General features: G+C 43.9%; 1 protein-coding gene across 1 annotated transcript in view; it reads left to right on the top strand.

Annotated features, from left to right (window-relative positions):
* Positions 1-6539: 6539 nt before the first annotated feature.
* The window catches only part of LOC142014008 (SITS-binding protein-like), a 62897-nt gene continuing 50227 nt past the window's right edge, over positions 6540-19209 (top strand). The window contains exon 1 of the mRNA XM_074996005.1: positions 6540-7547. Within this exon, the coding sequence (XP_074852106.1) occupies positions 7092-7547 (456 nt within the window). The 5' untranslated portion in view covers positions 6540-7091. The remainder of the gene's footprint in view (positions 7548-19209) is intronic.

Genomic DNA, 19209 nt, shown 5'->3' with positions numbered 1-19209 from the left:
ATAAACAGGGTTCCAATCCTAATTCCCAAAACCAAACCAAAGTCATTAACAAGGACTCTAAACATTCTAAAACAATCTTTGTTGACTATGTGATGATTTTCCCCATTGACTAGAACTGATGTCTTTAATCCATTCGGTTAGTGAAGGGATCAGGTCCTCTCTCTGGTTCAGTTCAGTTTGAGATGTGGAACCTAGCTGCTCCTTATTTTACTTGAATAATTTTGCATTTTATTAGGTGCTTTTCATAGGAATTTCAAAAGTGCTGAGATGAGTTAGGGGCACAAATCCCACTGAAAATGGGTTGGACTTGTGCTAAGTCAATCACGCACTGTTGAAAATCCTCCCCTTCATTGCTACCAGCACAATACTCTGCTGGGTATAGCTTATGGGGCAGGGGGTGTTACCGTCCAGACCACAGATCATGTAGGAGGAGCTTTGTAGCCATGGGATGCTTGACATCACTCAACCATCTCTGTGAAATATTGAAACCGAGGACCAACCTTCTTAGACATCATCCAGTTTTGTGATTTGCCCATTTCCACCTCGCAGAACTCCCAGGGCTCCAAAGAGAGCTGGATCAACATCCAAGATAGGAACCCCATGGCTTGTCAAAGTCTATACCTCTTTCTCTACAGCCTTGTGCAGTCACTGCTACCAGCACAAAATGGGTGTAAAATGCTACCATATAAGGGTAGTATTTTACACCCATATTGCCCTGGTGTAAGTAAATGACACAAGGCACAGTGGAGGCTCAACTCTAATGATTTTTATGTGGCACCTTCCAGCTCAAAGTGCTTTATAAACCAAAGTTCAAGTTATATCTGGGGAGCACGTAACTTAATCCACAGTTAAAATGCTTCATGTGGTGAAACTTGCAGCACCTCAAGAAGTGTCAAAGGCTCTGATAGTTTGTGCTAGACACGTTAGGCCCATGAGTAAACCCTGGAAGAGAGAGAGAGGGCAGATTACGGAATGGAATGGTGGGGGTGAACCATTGTGCATTTGGACCTATTTACTGTCAGTTTCACCAAAGTGTACTTAAGTCCATTGATTTGGTTGGGCCCAGGGTCATGCCCTAAATGACAGAGTCTGAGGATCCAGTCCTATTGTGATCTCTTTTGAGTTCCGAAAAGAGGGCATCAAGAAATGATGCATGCTCATCTAGCAGTGAGCCATAGGGCACAGATGACTAACAACTATCCAGACAGCTGTTTGAAAAGTGTGACCGCTAAAGGCCACAAGCGGATGAACAGCCTGGAGACTGAACTAACGTTAAAGGAAGTGGACAAAGTGGGTTACAATAGACTGTGAACGAGTTGTGTTAATTGTTATAGAAACCTTGTTTGAGCTGGTTGGCTGTGGGTTAGGAGCAAAAGCCTTTCAAACATGAGCAAAATAAGAAAAACATCCCATTGCAGAGAGGGAGTAGGTCCATTTTTCCCCCCCAAGATAAACACGAGAGGAAGAAATGGAAGAAAAGGTCAGCCTTGCTTTGAAAAATAGGAGAAGTGCACACATGTTTTCAACTTCAGTCAGGTCAACGAAAAGCCATTTTTCTTGGCTGTGGAAGGTAAACACTCAACATCATTTGAGGAAAACTAAACAAGGTGAACTGCAAATTTGAGCTGTTAGTTCCAAGAAACTGGATCACACTATGATTTATGACCTGCAAAAAAACACATTAAAACCAATGCTCAGAAAAAAGACAATTCATAAGAGGGCAGGGAAAAATTTCCACCAAATTTAAATGCGACAGAAGGTTCAAACTGCTTCCTCAAAGACTGCTAAGTTGGGAATGCAGACTGAGCTTTTTAAAACCTTCTGAGAGATTTAGATGGCTGGTGCATTTACATCAATAGGAGTTGTGTGTCTAAATCCCCTACTTAGCTTTGAAAAATCTCAGCTACCAGCTTGAAGAGAGGGGAGAATATTAAAGCCACCCTGAGAATAAGAGGTGGAGCAACCCCATCTTCTGCAGCAAATGAGGAATCTTCACGCTTGGATTCAATCAGGCAATAGGGAAACAAAACAAAAGAGACTAAAGAAACTTTCTGAACAGGCCAGGCCTGGATATACAGAAAAAACATGAAAAGCTGTACTGTGAGAGACTCCTAGGCTAGATAAATATTGAATTGTTCTCAAGATGATATATCTCTCTGTGCCTGCCCAGACTGGGCCATCTGCCATTCTCACATCCCAGTTACTGTGATTCTAAATACATCTTTCATCCATGAGGTATTGTTTTTGGGACCCCTCCCCTCTCATATATGTAGGCCAACATCCTACAACCCATAGCAGTCCATCTCCTTGCCACTACAAGATTTCTCCTCATTGGTCACTGAACAGCATTTTGTCCACTTTTAATTATAGATGTCCCACAGAGAAGGGGATTCCACCACTCCCGGTGGGAGCTTGTTGCACAGCCTTACCTATCAAAGAAAAAAAGCAGTCAAGTAGCTCTTTAAACACTAGCAAAATAGCCTTACCTAGTTCAATCTTCCCCCATATTCAGCCTAATTTTTACCCTACCACTCCTATTTTTGCCCTGTGTTTATCACTCTAAATAACTCAGATATTTAATTGTTCAGCCATGCCATACAAATATAGCTCATTTAATTTTCTTCGCTTAACTCAGTCCTTCCAGTATTCTCCTTGTTTCAGTTCTCTAAACCTCTACACATTTTTCATTCTTTCTGATAAGGAATCTATGCAGGAGACTAGGTGTGGGAAGATAACCTATCAGATATCTCCCACAAGATCCCTTCATTTAAACCAGACCTGAGACAGACAGGCAGGTACACACCACTTTTCATGCTGTCAAGTTTGAGCATTTTGGTGCTTTCAGATCTTGGTCAATCCAAAATCAGAAAGCACAATGGTCTGTGGGGGGAAAAAAACACCAAGGGGAAAAATTAACCAAACTAGTGAACCTTAAATATGGTTCAAATTAAATTTGAGGTGTTGAACCAAGTTGCTCCTTATTTTACTCCAATAATGTTTGCACTTTGCTGTTGACTATTGATAACCAGAGGTGGAATTTAAAGAGTCACTAGAGTACACAGGCATACTGAATTCAGAGATCTTGCCATCTTAGGGGTCCTTGTTCTGCAAAGCTGGAGGTCCTAGGAGCAATCCGGTCTAGGTTCAAAGGACTCTGGATAAGATTCGGAAGAACTTATTTCCTGGGATACTGCATTGCCACTTATAATACTGACTGGTTAGTAGCACTGTGACATCACTGGTACTTGTAATGTTATAAAAATTAAGACTCTGACATCCATCTGCTTAGTTCTTCCAAGATGGGTAGATTATAATGCAGTATGTCAGAAAGACATTAACATGCCATTTGTCACCTCCTTATTACCATAAAGAGCCTGTGTCAATACAATTCATATTAAGGACCGTTCCTTGAAATGTAAAAGGAAAGATCTTTTACAATGTGTTCCTTGCAGTGGCCAGCAGGAAAGTGAATGGAAATGTAGGAAAAGGGATTTGCAAGTGAGATGTTACCATGTAGGACTTGATGTTAACACGTTCCTTTTTGTGATTTGTGCTGAACAGCAGAGACCTTAAAGGCCTCACCCCACTGGAGAGGTTGTCTCAGATATGGAAGCTCCCTAGCAAAAATAGGAAATGATTTGGTTCACTGAGTACAGGCACTGGGAACAACACTTGGAAAGGAAGTGATGGAACTGGAAGAACAACCAGGCCTTTGCCAGGGTGGCTACAGAATGCACGTTCAGGGTGATGGAGGAACAGACTGAGATCCTGGAGCGTTTAGTTAAGCAGCACAGTGAGCTAATATGGCTTTCCCCTCCCCCACCCCATGCAGCAGATTCAATATTCTATATCCAACAAGACCTCCTCTAGGCCCTCCCCATTCTTTTCCCCTCTCTGGGGGTGCCTCTACGCCAGGAACTAACTTCGAAGTTAGGCGCTACTTTGAAGTAGCCAGCAGAGTGTCTACGTGCATTTTCCCTTACTTCGAAGTTAACTTTGAAGTAGGGAGCCCAACTTTGAAATCCTTACTCCATTGCTGGGAATGCAGTATTGCCCTACTTTGACATTTAACTTCTAAGTAGGATGTGTGTAGACGCTCAACTTCGAAGTTGCTTATTTTTGTAGAGTAGGCACAGCCTGGGAGTCCACGTTTTCCCAGGCACTCCACCCCCTCCCCCCAACTTTGATTATGATATCTGGACCTATATACAACTTTGAGTTTTGATAGTATGTAGACTAGCATGTCTCCCTCTCCGTTACTATTCAACATCTTTGAGTTGTAACTGGTGCCAGCGCCTCTCAGGGGTGCTTTATTGTGTTTCAGTGCACTGTTTTGTGATGAATAAAGCCACATTTTTATAATGGTTCAGTGCTTCTCTTTACTGTTTAACAGTCTCAGACCAGTCACTGTGATCCCAGGAGCGAGTATTAAAGACATGTTCCCAGTTATGTGTTGCATTGGAGGAGGGTAGGGGGAAGCCTGGAAGCAACTGTAACAGAGATTCATTTCATTGAAGCTGAAAAGAGAGAGTGACTGAATGATCAATCAGCCTCATGGGTGAGGGCTGCTGGAGTCAGTCAGAAAAAGACAGATGAGAGCTGCTAGAGCAGGGAAGTGTTCCTGGGGTGAAGGCTTAAGGCAAGGGGAGCAGCAGGGAGTGGAGCTGGTTGTCTTCCCTAAGCAAGGCCTGCAGAGAGTGGAAAGCAGCAGGAGGTGCAGCAGCTGGGGAGCTGAAGCCAAGGGGCAGAGATGGCTGAAGGCAGGGGAGCAATAGAGAGGCTAACCTATGGATGTCTCCACAATGGCGAGCTGGACAAGGAAAAGGGGGCTGGGAGGGGGCGGGTAAGAAGGATGCTCTCCTGGTGAGGATGGTCCCCCAGAAGAAGTTCTGTGGGGGTTGCTGCTGAGAGAAGCAGGGCTGCACTCCTGTTAGGAGGATCAGGGTGGCAGTCCTTTTTTTTTAAGGGCGTGTTCACAGCCGGGATTTAATCTGAAGCTATTTGATGCGAGTCAGATAACGTCCAGTGTGGAGTCACACCAATAGCATGCACGCAGCAGGCCTGTAGTTCCAGTTCACATTGTGTGAGCACGTGGTGCCAGTTTGCTGTGACCTGAGGGCGTAGCATTCTCTAGGGGTATCTCCCAGTCTTTTGTGTCAGTGCTGAACAGTGTGCACCCTGGGATTACCTTCACTGTGAAGTGCGGGAAGCCAGGTAAGTTCTATTTTTAAATTCCATGTTCCTGCTCTCTCTGTCCCCATACATCCCTTCAGGGCTGGCTCATACCATTTTCAAATTGCTATCACCCAGCACGGACCCGGCAATGCTCTGCACTTCTATGTGTCACTGTCTCTCATTAGCCGTCCTACAGTAGATCTGTATCGGCATGACTGTATCTGCTGGATGGTTACCAGGTATTTCATTTAAGGATTGTCCTTGCAAACCACTCCTGGCGCTTGCAGAGCCCGGCAGCACAATTGTTCCAGGGCCACCACCACAAGCACTTTGGATCTGACAGCTGCAGGGGCTGTTAGTCACCAAGTATATTTCAAGATCTGACTGGTAGTGTTCTGACAGTTGCTTACCTGAAAAGGCAGCAATTGGGAAGTACTCTGTTAATTTGTACTTGCCTTTTGATGAGACCAAATGAATCAGGTTCTCTTTGAAACAAACAAGAGAGGAGAGTGGGACCATGACCTGTCCTTTCAATGCTGCTAGTGGAGGCTGAGGAGAAGCCTGCCCTTTCCTATAGCAGAGCTGTGGACCACAGGGACCTGATTAAACCCTCTGTGTTTGTGGTTATGCATCTTTCTATGTCAGGGAAATAACATGGTAATGCCACCATCCAAATGCCCTGTGAAGAACGAGTCCCCGTAACATCACCCTCATAAATCGTCATAGTTCAAAGGCTGGGCTAGATAAATATAACTAACATTGGGCACCCAGGCATACACCTATTGAATAGGAAGTGTGACGCACTGAGTGCTGTGAAAAGATTCAGCTTTATTTCCTGGCCCCAGTCATCTGAGCTGGGTGAGGCTTCTGAAGATTAATACCCCATATGACATGGGTCAGTGAGCGTTCATTCCGTGGTTACTATTACAGGGAGGTGTAACTAACGTGGAGCCTTCACGTAAACTTGGGAAGATGCACTCGCATTAGTGCTTCTTTTTGAGAGAAGGAAAAAAAAAGCCAAGACATTTTTTTATTTTGAAACAAACACTTATTTTACATGCAGGAAACCAAACCAACTTGTAAGGAGAATTGAGCTGATCCTCTGCTGGTGTAAATCAGCATATCTCCATGGGCTTTCAAGGAAACAACACTGAGCTACATTGGATGAGGTTTTGATGAAATTATGCTTTACAGACTGCTTTCATTTTTACTGTGCAACAGGTAGCTAATCTTACTCTCATATTTGGTAGAGGGAAAGTTAAGGAACTTGTTGAACTTTTACAAGAGTGACTTGTAGTTTTGGGGATCCCATTCACACCCTTCTCTTTGTAATAAGCAAATATCCACTGATATTTTCAGTACCACATGTCTGCTGAACTCTGCATTGCAGACCTGATCCCAAAGCAGCGTGGAGACTTGAATACTGCATTTTTCCTATTGAGCTGTGGCTGCCCTTTCTCCCCTCCTTGACTCCCTACGTAATGGTTATACAGGATCCAAGCTTTTCAATGCAGGTTTGTTTCTATAGGTTCACAGACAGTGTTCCTGATTAGGCAGTCTGGTATGCCAGAGAAACGTCACAGCTCAAGCACCTGGGACAAATCTGGCGGGGGATGGCTCTGACACCACACTTTTACAGCTATATTTTGCAGGCGCTCTCCCTTCCCACAGCTAGTGCACCGCTGACTAGAATAACTTCCCCTTTTGCATCATGTGCTGAGCGGCGGAAAAAGCTTTGAGAGGTGATTTTACTTGTTTTGATTTCTGGGAGGGGAAAGACGCAAAGTTGTTTTTGGAGAGGAGGGGGAAATAAAGCAAAGTTAAAGACCACTTCCCAGCAGGTTTCCAAGGAGAGCGCTCTATGTCCTGAAGCAGAAGTGCTTCCTTGAGAGATTGCTTTACTAATTTTGTGTAAAATGCCCCATTCTCGCCCCACTCCCATCTCGGAGATGGCGTGGGACTCTGGGCTGAAAGAGATGAATGAGACCTGGAAGGGAGCTATTGCCTGCCTGGGAGTGGCTGTCTTCTTTGTGATGACCATTGGGATTATCTACTGGCAAGTAGTGGATCAGCCAAACAAGAACTGGATCCTGAGAGGGAACACCAGTGGTCTCATCTGGGAACGAAGGTCTCATTCCCTCCTCCTTCAGACCCTGAGTGAGGAGAAGACCCTGGTGGAAATCACTGTGGGCAACTTCCCAGACATGGAGCAGCCCTTTGTGAAGAACTTGTGCTGGCTGAACAAGACAGAGTTCTGCTATACCTGGGATGGGACAGCAGATTTGGGGATCTCCCTCGAACCTGGTCCCTCTGTCAACACTGAGTGCTACAGCATCAGCTGGACTCCTCTGCACTGCAAGGTTACACTAAAGGTAACGAGTCCTGATTTAGCTATAAAGCAAACGTGTTATTTTATTCATGCATCCTGGTGCTTTCCAGGCCAGATCTTCAGCTGGTATAAATCACAGATCCGGTCCTATATTTTTATTAAACTGAAGTCCTAAAGATTAACATTAAGCTTGTCCTGCTGACAAGGCTGGAAGAGGGAGGGAGATCCTGTGTGTGTTTTGCTTTCTGCGGGAGGCATCTGGATCATACAAAGTCCTAGCCTGATGGGTGCTCCAAAGCACTTGGGGAGCTCTTGTCACCCTTATAAATACACCAATAGTACTCAATTAGCCAATGACAGCTACCTCCTCATGGTGATCTGGTGTTAACTAGAGGGCAGGAGGACCACTTTTGCCATAGACCGAGTGATTATATGCACTAACACACACCAAATGACAATGATGTTTGAAAACGAAAAGGTTATTCCTAAACACAGTCGCACTAGCTTTCTTCCAGTGGTCCCTGGTGGGAGTGTGGCAGCAGCACGCTCCTTTCTCTGTTTGTACCTTAAATAAAGTTTTGTAAAACAAATACCCACTGCACATTGGAAATCCTATGGCTGTACCAGATTACAGAAGTTGCTTCTTTGCCTATGTTAAAAGTCAGGGAACTTCCTCCTTTGTCCCCTCATGTTGCATGATGTTCCTGTAACTTACAGAGCACCTATGCGTATCTTGTTAAACAGGACTCAGGAAAGGGAAGAAAGAATCCTTTAGTCTGTATTTGAGCACACTGCTTTCCTTTTTTCCTTATACATCAGGAGTCAGCACCGAGAACATTGAAAAATGTTTTTTTCCTTGATCTAGAGAGGGGCATCTCTGCTAGCAGAACAGCAAATCCACATTTAGAACAAACTCTGCTTTGGAGCAATTTTGAACGCAATCCGTGAGTGTAGCATACATGCATGATTTTTCATTTTGTTTCAGAGCTATACTGCCAAGGTGATGAGTAGGATAAGAGTTGATCATTTTCCAAATAAAAATAAAAAATGGTTGGAAAATATGATGTGGGGAAAGTCAGAAATGGTGTGTGGGCCAGAAATCAACTACTCAAGTCAGTTGAGCTATTTAGGCTGATTTACCTCAGCAGAGGATCTCTATTTTAGCACACCAGTTCAGAGCCCTCCAATTTAATGAAATATCCAACTTGAGAATGAGAGTGGATTTGATCTGTTTCTGCAATAGTATTTGTTCCTTATTAGCACCCAGATAGCAAATATTTTGCAGTGTAGCTAAACCATTACAGAGATTGGAGATTCAGAAATTTTGCTTGACATTTAGGATCAGTCTCAAAGGGACCCCAACCGCAGGAACCTGGGCTATGAATATGCATTTCATGTTATCAGGATGCAGAGAATAATTATGTTCTTGTAGATTTGAATCAATCAGAATAAGACAGGATTCTGACAGGTTTAAAAAATTAGGAAGCAGAAGCCTGATCCTTCACAATGCTGAGAGACCCCCAGCTCCCGCTGAAGGCGAAACTGATCAGCCAGTTTCAGGTTCAAATCTAACTTGCAACAAAGTTGTCAGAGAAGAGAAAATGAAATGGAAATAAAAGGCTTTTTGGAAACAATCCAGCAAATTAGTTGGCTGTAGCTGTCCCTTTATCAGAACAAAGGATAAACTATAAATGTTATTGCTGGATGACTGGTGTTTAGCTTGTACTGAATGTTTGCTTCAGATTGTCTCCATGTGCATGGAAGTTTACACCAGAAAACTGAACTAAACCCCCTGACAGTTAAAGCCATTTATTGATGCACTATGTGACACCAATAAATCCTCCCTTTATGTTGAGCAATAGAAACAGTTCTTGGACACATGATTCTTGCTTTAATTGCACGGCATAGTTACACAGATAGGACAAATCCTCTGCGAGTGGCAGCATGACTCCATGCTTATTGACTTGTTTGGTTTGCACCAGCTAAGGATTGGGCCCAAAGATGTTAAAGTAATCTGTGGCTGGTTTTGAGCAACAGTTGTTGGCAGGTAGCACCTGTTTTCATGTGCTCAGCTATTCCTTTGTACTGTAACATAGCTGAATTTTCCTCCCTGGTACCCCAATTCTACATGAATTACTGTAGAGTTAAAAGCTGGAATCTTCCCCCTCATTTTTTAGTAGCTGAGGACATAATTGGGACTGGCTGCTAAGGCTTAAACAACCAGAAATCCTTATACCCTCTTGAAATATGTCTGGGTTTTCACAGAGGCACCCAAGAGGCCTTGTTCTAATTGCCAGAGAATTTGAAGTCATGTGGGAAGTTAAGTCTTGCTGATCCTACTGCTTGGCAAAAAGGGAAGGTTTAGAAAGAGCTGAGGCAACAGGAGCATTTGAACTGAAATAATATAATTGATAGTGTTTAGAAGGTTTAGGAACCCAGGAAGCAATGGGGGTGGTAGAGGGGGGAAGGTTGTATAACTCCTCATACTTCCCAGGTTTGTCTTTGGTTTGGGTTATGGAGCGGTAGTAGCTTGTTGACTCTTTGGAAAAGTATTCTTAGCATTTTATTGGCTCATCACATCACCAAAGAAGTTGGCCTGAAATCTCCAAAATCCTTTTGCTCACCTTGCTGAGCAGAGGCACCATTGATTGTACCCAGGTCCCCCAATACAATCTTTGGGAGGGAAGTTTAGGGGGATGGGGACATATGTCGTATATATTATGGCAGCATCGGAAGGGACTCCCTTGTTAAATGCGTGTTGAGATTTGCACTTGGAGTAGGATGTAAAATGTAGATCATGTTCTACACTTTATTGACTGAATTGTTTTTCAAGTTCCATACAAGGATTTCACAAAACTGAATTTGCACAATATTTAGCAGAGTTTGCAATGGAAACACTTTAAATCTATTCCTTCTTGAGTTTCCTCCTGGCAACCCAAACAGTCTTTTGCATTGCCTTTCTGAAACTAAAGAACCAGTCATCACAAACTCAACACTTTACTCTTGGTAACTCACACACAACCTATGTTAAAAGAATGTTATTCAGGTTGTAGTGTTAAGGATTATTAGGAAAACCATTGATGGTTGCTTATGTGTTCATTCTGTGCTCAGAATAAGGCAGAATCCTACAGAAAGAGTAGTATGATTTTGTACAGATGGCACAATAACGCACACCTGAATTTATGGGCATAATCCTAAATCAGGCACTTCCTAACTTTCATTTGTTTGACTCTTCAGCATAAATGACATTATGTCTTAGAGAGCCCAGCCAGGCATGAGGCGGGTGAGAAGAAAGTTGTCACCAATAGAAGGTGGTCCACTAAAAGATACAACCTTACCCACCTTGTCTGCCTCATATTCTGGGACCAGCCGGCAGGCAACACTCCATATGTTTTTAGAGCAGCTTTTTGTGTTAGGCTTAGAAGAGCACAGGGATCTTATAAGGGAAAAGACAATATGCCACATTGATTAAGAGTACAATGGAAAAGCAGCTAGTATATACTTACAGACATCTCTTTTCAAACACCCACACAAACAAAATTGCATAACTGATTTACACAAGCAAGGATTAAATAGTTGCTTTTTTAAAAAATAGAACTAATACAAAATATTCTAAGATTAAAGTAATTACTACAATTACAAATTCTTCCATTATACAAAACAAACCTCCCCCCTCAAAAAAAAAATTACAGTTTTCAAGAGGAAATTCAGTCCTAAGTGTGACAACAGTGAGTCATGGGGACCCTTTCGTCTGTTCTTGCCTTAATGTTAATTACGAACACAAACAGCCTGCTTTACCAACAGCACGAGGCTGTTCCTTTTTGCTAGGCAGAGGAGGATGGGTGGCAAGGTACGCTGAGGCACATTACATTGTCTAATCCCATATTTAAGCTCCATGGTAACATTTGTGTGTAATTGCATGCTGGGGGTGATGAGATAAAACCCTGTTCTGTTACACACAACTCTTAACAACTCCCCAAATTACGGATCATCAACAGGATCTGAATCCAGAGCCTTCAGTGTTATGGCACAGACTGCTACCAGGTGAGCTGACCAAAATTAGTGAGTGATAGAGGTTGAACCTCTCTCATCTGGCACCCTGGGGATTTGGGTGGTGCTGGATGAGAGAATTTGCTGGACCGCAGGAGGTCAGTATTACCTTGCAGCATTACCACCACTTCCATTGCTGACTGGGCTCATAGAAGACATTTATGGGTAAAGTACAGCTAATTATCAGCACAGAATACTGGGGGGGCCACGGGAAACTTGGCTACACCTGTGAGAAGTAGTCATCCAGCTAACTAAAATCATGCTGGATTATGGGTGTTGCTGGATGAGGGAATGCCAGATTAGAGAGGTTCAACCTGTGGAAGAAGGCTGTCTTCCGGAGGCAGAAAGGTGGGAGGGAATTGGATGGCTGAATCCAGGAGACAGCCTGTTCCAGCCTGGCTCTTGTTCTCCCCAACCCCCAGATTGGGGGTGTTCTTGTCCCACATCTTGCATCTGAAATGGACGGTTGCTGTCTGGTGCTTTGTGGAAGATTCGGAAGTGGGCGTGCTGCTGTCTCTCTCTCCTCTGCCTTGTATTTAAGGAAGATTTTGCTCCTTGGGCGCACTTGTGCATGTATAAATAGGCCATGCGCTAGTTCCAGAGGCTTGGAGGCTCCATCTGCACGGCAGCGTTTGTTCGAAATAATCCATTCTGGAATAGGTATTCCAAAATAGCTTATTTCGAAACAACACAGCTGCACGTCAGAATGCATTTTGAAATAGCACTCAGCTATTGCAAAACAGCACGGCCTCTTTCAAAATAGTGTCATGGGCGCCCTTAAGGGTTATTTCACAATAACGCTGTTCTTTGTCTGAACAGCGCCTGTTTCAAAATAGCTCTTCGGAAATAGGCATTATTCCTCCTGTAATGAGATTTATGAAATTTGAAATCACCCAAATTTATTATGAAATCTTATGTGCGTAGAGTAGATGCTGGCAAAGTTAGTTCGAAATAATGGCTGTAATTTCAAAATAACTTTGTCGTGTAGACATAGCTGCAGTGAGCAGAGCCTGGACGGATACTCTTCTCACCGCACTCTGCTCTGGCTGTTCCAACAGCAGCCAGCCATGGCTTGAGCCTGCTCTGCATGTGTTCAGCCATGTGGACATATTGCCAAAAGTTCCCTGAGGGATGCAAAAGAGAAACGGGAAATGGTGATTTAGAACTTACAGTTGCATTTATCTCCACCAAACCTGAATTGCACAGGAGGAAGAGAAGGCATTTCTGAAGCCCAAGGGGATTCCCCCAGCTGAATATCAAAGGCCTACTGCAAGCAATGAAGATCTGAGAGTGATGCAGAGAAAAATTCGCAAGAGTCTTTTATAATAGGAAGCAATAAGAAAATTAGGCTTACTGCCAGCTCCTACCATAACATATTTTCTTACAGCAAGGGGATGCTTGAGCTATTATGGGAATGCATATGTTGCTAACATGGTTTCAGCTGTTACATTAGAACACAAGAACAGCCACACTGGGTTAGACCAAAGGTCCAACTAGCACAGTGTCCTGTCTTCCAACATGGGCCGATGGCCAATTCCTGTGCTGGAGAAGGAAAGAATAGAAGTGGTAATCAACAAGTAAGCCATTCCCTGTTGCCCATTCTCAGCTTCTGGCAGAGGCCAGGGATGCCACCAATGGACCTATCCTCCTTGAATTTATCTAGCTGGTTTTTGAACTCTGTTACAGCCTTGGCTTTCACAACATCCTCTGGAAAGGAGTTCCACAGGGTGACTGTGAGCTGGGTGAAGAAATACTTCTTTGTGTGTTTTGAACCTGCTGCCTATTAATTTCATTTAGTGATTCCCTGCTACTTGTGGTGTGGGAAGAAGGAAATAATGGTTTTTTTATTCATTTTTGCCACACCCGTCATGATTTTATAGACTTTAATCATATTTCCCCCCTGCAGTCATCTCTTTTCCAAGTGGAAAAGTCCCAGTCTTATATATCTGTCTTCATCTGACAGCCTCTCCATGCATCTAATAATTTTGTTGCCCTTTTCTGAACTTTTTCCAGTGCCAAGATATCTTTTTTGAGAAGAGGCAACTACGTCTACAAGCAGTACTCAAGATGTGGGTGTACCATGGATTTATATAGAGGCAGTAAGATGTTCTCTATCCCTTCCTTAATGATTCCTAATATTCTCTTTGCTTTTTTGACTGCTTTTGCACATTGAGAGAATGTTTTCAAACAACTGTCCACAGTGACACCATGATCTCTCTCTTGAGTGGTTACAGCTAATGTAGCCCCCATAATTTTATACATATAGTTGGGATTATAATGTTTTAATGTTGCATTTATCAACATTAAAATTCATCTGCCATTTTGTGGCCCAGTCACCTAGTTTTGTGAGACCCTGTTAAAGCTCCTCACAGTCTGCTTTGGACTTAACTATCTTGAGCAATTTTGTATCATCTGCAAATTTCTCCAGATCTATGAATTCATTGAACAGGACTGGTTCCAATACAGACCCCTGAGGGACACTACTAGTCACCTCTCTCCATTCTGAAAATTGGCAGGTTATTGCTTCCCTTTGTTTACTTTCTTTTGATGAGTTGTTATTCTATGAGAGGACCTTCCCTCTTATCCCATGATGGCTTAGTTTGCTTAAGGAGCCTTTGGTGAGGGACCTTGTCAAAGACTTTCTGAAAATTTAAGTACACTGTTTCCACTGGATCACCTTTGTCCACATGCTTGTTGACTCTCTCAGAGAAGTGTAATAGATTAGTAAGGCATGATTTCCCTTTACAGAAACCATGTTGACCTCGCCCCAACAAATTACGTTTGTGTATCTTATAAGTCTGTTCTTTGCAATAGTTTCAACCAGTTTGCTTAGTGCTGAAGTTAGACTTACTGGCCTGTAATTGCCAGGATCCCCTCCTAGAGCCTTTTTCAAAACATTGAAGTCACTTTAACTCTTCTTAAGTCATTTGGTGCAGAAGCTGATTTAAAGGATAGGTTACAAATCACAGTTAGTAGTTCCCCAGTTTCACATATCAGTTCTTTCAGAACTCCTGGGTGAATGCCATCTAGTCCTGGTGACTTATTGTTTAGTTTATCAATTTGTCACATGAACAGGCTTTGAATAGACCATACACCCCTTCTACGCATAATATGTAGACCCTAATTTACAGCTTCCCGAGTAAGAGCTGTAGCGTGCCATAGCGCAGGAGTCAGCAAACTTTTTGGCCTGAGGGCCATGCTGGATGTGGAGATTGTAGGATGGGAGCACTGAGCTAGCCAAGCCCCAGACCCCACTGTGCAGCCAGATTGCCAGAGCAGGGTAATGGAGCTCTAGGGCTGGATGAACAGCTGTGATGGGCTGGTTGCAGGCTGTAATTTGCCCTCTCCTGCAGCAGAGGCTGATTTGCACTTGTGGGAACGTTTGGGAAAGGACGTACATATCACGTGGACAGGCTGGAAGCGTGCCCTGCGTCTGGACAGTCAGAGAGCTATTGTGCTTTGTGAGTGTGACTCTGAAAGGGTTACAGGTGCACACACACATGCCTGTCTGGGGCTAGAGCAGGGCGGGGATGTGGCTGATAAGCATAAAAATGTGATATGCTCACCTCACTAATGCATCTTGGGGCATGAGAGATCCCCTCACACACCAACCCTGTGGGGGGCATCCAGGTTCAGTGCTCCCCCACCCAACCAGATTAACTCTTTTGGGGGCTTGGGGATAGTACATCTTGTGGAGCTCCCCTGGATACAGGAGTGGGGCTAAAATAAGGGGTTCAGGAGCTGCTGGGGATTGCGCTGGAGATGTGGGCTCTAGGTAGGAGGGAGGGTGCAGGAGGGGCTGGGGTAGATGAGAAATTGCAGGAGTGGGTTGGGTTGGTGGTCTGTGTGGGAGTGGGGTGTGGAAGTAGGGTAGGAGTCTGGGTACCGTGGCAGGGAGCAGGTGATCACAGCACCTAGCTAGCGCAGCTATCTGTGCTGGCTTGCAGGGTCCCCCGTCACTCCCATTGCCTGGGAATTTGATTCCCTGTAGCTACTTCCCCAATCTACGCTAATGCAATCTCCTGGGTTGCAACTTGCACAGGGTGTTAGGACAATTGAGTTTACGTAACTAAGGATAATTCTGCTACAGCAGCATGTCTCCTGGTCAGCAGTCCTCTCCAGCTGTCACTACCCACTTCCTCAGTGGCACTGCCCAACTGCAGAAACACCAGGTTTCTGGGAAGATATGGCTTCAGTCTGCTTATGGCAGGTGTTCTGACACCTCTTGCCCTGGTGTTTAGTCAGCAGAAGCCAGTGTACTCCAGGACTGGAGCTAGCTCCTTTGTCTTCCATGGGAGAGGCCATGCAGCAGGGGGAAAGACAGTGTTTGATGAGTTCTTTTGATTATGAAATAAAACTGTCATCTGTGTATTTACTACAACACATCCAGAGTTGTGCTTAACCTCTGCTAGTGTCATAAAACAAGCTAGGCTTGCCATGTTGCAGCAGTTTGGATGTCAGAGAAAACGAGAGACTTTCTAAGAAAGAAAGTTCTTCTCAAGTCAGGGATTAAAATAAGAGCAATAAGTAGCCAACATTAGGACTGTCCTTTGAATTATTTGTTGCATGATGTCTGTTTGCAAACCTTAACGCAAGATCAGCCAGCCTATGTTATGCTGAGCATGGTTTACACATCATTTACTGGATTGATGGAGAACCAGATTCTCTGCTGTCATACATTCAGGTAGCTCTACTGAATATGCAGCCCTGCCCTTATGGGAAAGAGCCTTCCACCAGTAACCCAGTGCTTGGCAAATATGGGGCCTGCTCCTGTGCTCATTGAAGGCAACGGGTTGCTCCCTCTGGCTTCAATAGAAGCAGAAGTCAATCTACAGTTAGCCGAGCAGAGACTTGAGAAATATGTTCTAGTTGAGGATGGTTAAATTGAAAGGTCCAGCTCTGTGGCCACATGGGCTGTTACAGCAGTAATCAATCACTGGGATATCAGAAAATATGGAGATGGGATATAAGGTTTGCTATTATAAACAGCTCTGGTGGGCCAAATTGTGCTGTACTCGCACTCCTGTAAATCTAGAGTCGCTCAGTAGATGTCACTGGAGTTCCTCTAGACTTAAGCTGATGTAACTCAGGTTAGAATTTTGTCCTCCTCTCGTCTCAGCCCCTTGGCATTTGGTTTTTTAGTACAAAAGGTGCCATACATGAAAGGCACAGTCCAGCACCCTTGGGTACCACTCATTTACTAGAAGCAGAACTGAAATCAGACTTGATCCTCTTGAAAGGACTTAAATATGGGAGCACATGTCCTGCATCCACAAATGTTGCTAGCCTCTAGGATTAAATGTCAGTCCACATCTGTGAGTGGAAGATTTGGAAATGTGAGAATATCTGATCTCAAGCCCAGTGATGATCTCATATGTCTGAAAGGGAAAGCAGGCAGCTAGCAGGTTTGCAGACAACCTCTTGTAAGACAGAGGTTTTTAATAGACAGAATTTTTCAGATAGTTTCTCTTGCCCAAAAGAAAGAGTTCAACTGGGATATTAGTACTTCTCATCTCTCTACAAAACTATTTCTTTATTGAAAGGTTTTACATTAATGTACTGAGTGTGTCTGCTTTGTAATCACAGAGAATGCTTGCAGCTGGTGTAGGCATACCTGAGGCAGCTTTAATCTGGCTAGCCCAGAAATAAGAGCGGTGGAACTGTGGGAGTATAGGCTTCCATCTAGGCTAAATGACTGTGTAATTAACAAGGGTTCTGATTAGGCTTGTGTCTTTAAGCATACTGATGAACAAGGGCTACATATAATAATATTAAAACAACAAGAAGTCCCCTGACGCCTTATAGACTAACAGATTTATCGGAGCATAAGCATTTGTCAGGAAAGACCCATTTCGTCAGATGCATTCATCTGCTTTGCCCACAAAAGCTTATGCTCCACTAAGGCCGTGTCTACACTAGCCCCAAACTTTGAAATGGCCATGCAAATGGCCATTTTGAAGTTTACTAATGAAGCGCTGAAATACATATTCAGCGCTTTGTTAGCATGCGGGCGGCCGCAGCACTTCGAAATTGATGCACCTCGCCGCTGCGCGGCTCGTCCCGAAGGGGCTCCTTTTCGGAAGGACCCCGCCTACTTCAAAGTCCCCTTATTCCCATCTGCTCATGGGAATAAGGGGACTTCGAAGCAGGCGGGGTCCTTTCGAAACAGAGCCCCTTCGGGACGAGCCGCGCGGCGGCGAGGTGCATCAATTTCGAAGTGCCGCGGCCACCCGCATGCTAAGGAAGCGCTGAATATGTATTTCAGCGCTTCATTAGTAAACTTCGAAATGGCCATTTGCATGGCCATTTCAAAGTTTGGGGCTAGTGTAGATACGGCCTAAATCTGTTAGTCTATATAGTGCCACAGGATTTCTTATTGTTTTTGCGGATCCAGACTAACACGGCTATCCCTCGGATATAATAATATACAAACACATCCTATTATAATGCAACGGGATGAAGGATGGGGAAGATGGTGATAGTATATGACAGTGTGTTGTGCTATAAAGGAAAATAAAAATACTAGATCAGACCAGTGATCTGTCTAGTCCAGTCATCAGTTGTCAGTACTAGCTGCTTCAGAGAAAGATGCAAGAAATTCTGCAGAAGGTAGTTGTGGGGTAATTACCCCCACTAAATGGACAGTCTAACACCTTGCCCCTCTGCACCCCATTTCCAGAAGTTGGTTTATACCTTGAAGCAAATGGGTTTGCATCCTATCTGAAACTGTTGTATGTGTTATTCACTACTGTAACAGTGGATACTCTTGTGAATATAAATGTATAATCCTGCTAAGCTCTTGGCCTCAGTGGTCATTTTGTAGGAATAAATTCCACATGTTGTGTGTTGTATAAATAATCTTTCCTTTTAACTGTTTGGAATTTGTCACTTTTGTACCCTGAATTAGCACCTGCTGTGTAGAAGTAGCCACAGAAAATGTATTTTGTTGTCTCACTCTTGCAGTCGGCTCGTGCCTTTTGCAAAACTTCAGAAACGGTGGTAGGTGCCTGAGGAATTATTCACAGGCAAATCGCAACTGTGAAGACAGCCCACTCGATAAAGTACCTCTGTGCCATTTTATACCTCAACGTGTGTTTCATTAAATTATTGGTTTGCAAAGAACATTACTGAAAGGTCAGAAAAAGCTAGATGTGGGGGGGCGGGATAAAACCTAACCAAAGGTGAACAGTTGTTGTTTTTTTTTATCTTTAATAAACCGCTCATCTAGAAGTGCCCTCAGTGGTTTTGCTCTGCTTTGTGTTCCCCTTCCTCCTTTGGGCAGGCCCGGGGGTGGTATACTCACAGCTTTGCTTTTCTCCATTCGTTCCCTTCCTTTATGTCTGTCAGCATGGCCCATGTTAAGAAAAAAATTGAAACCAGTTTACCTGAGAAATACGAAAACATCCTTAATTCCCCATTCACCTCTAGGAAGGGTGTGTTTCGGGGGGAGGTGGGGGGGGTCAGCCCTATACTACTCAATACCTTGGTAAGTTACTGGGAACAAAGTATAAAATTAAATTTTGTAGATGACACGGCCTGGGGGAGAGGAATGATCTGGACTGCTTGATAAACGGGGCATAATCAACTGCCTGTTAATAGAGCATGCTGCAAGATCGTGCATCGTGGAGTAAAATATGTAGGCCATGTGTCGGGGT

Source organism: Carettochelys insculpta, chromosome 6 (assembly GCF_033958435.1).
Source record: "Carettochelys insculpta isolate YL-2023 chromosome 6, ASM3395843v1, whole genome shotgun sequence".
Taxonomy (NCBI): domain Eukaryota; kingdom Metazoa; phylum Chordata; order Testudines; family Carettochelyidae; genus Carettochelys; species Carettochelys insculpta.
Note: the sequence above shows the minus strand (reverse complement) of the source record. Positions and strands in the feature narration are given on the sequence as shown.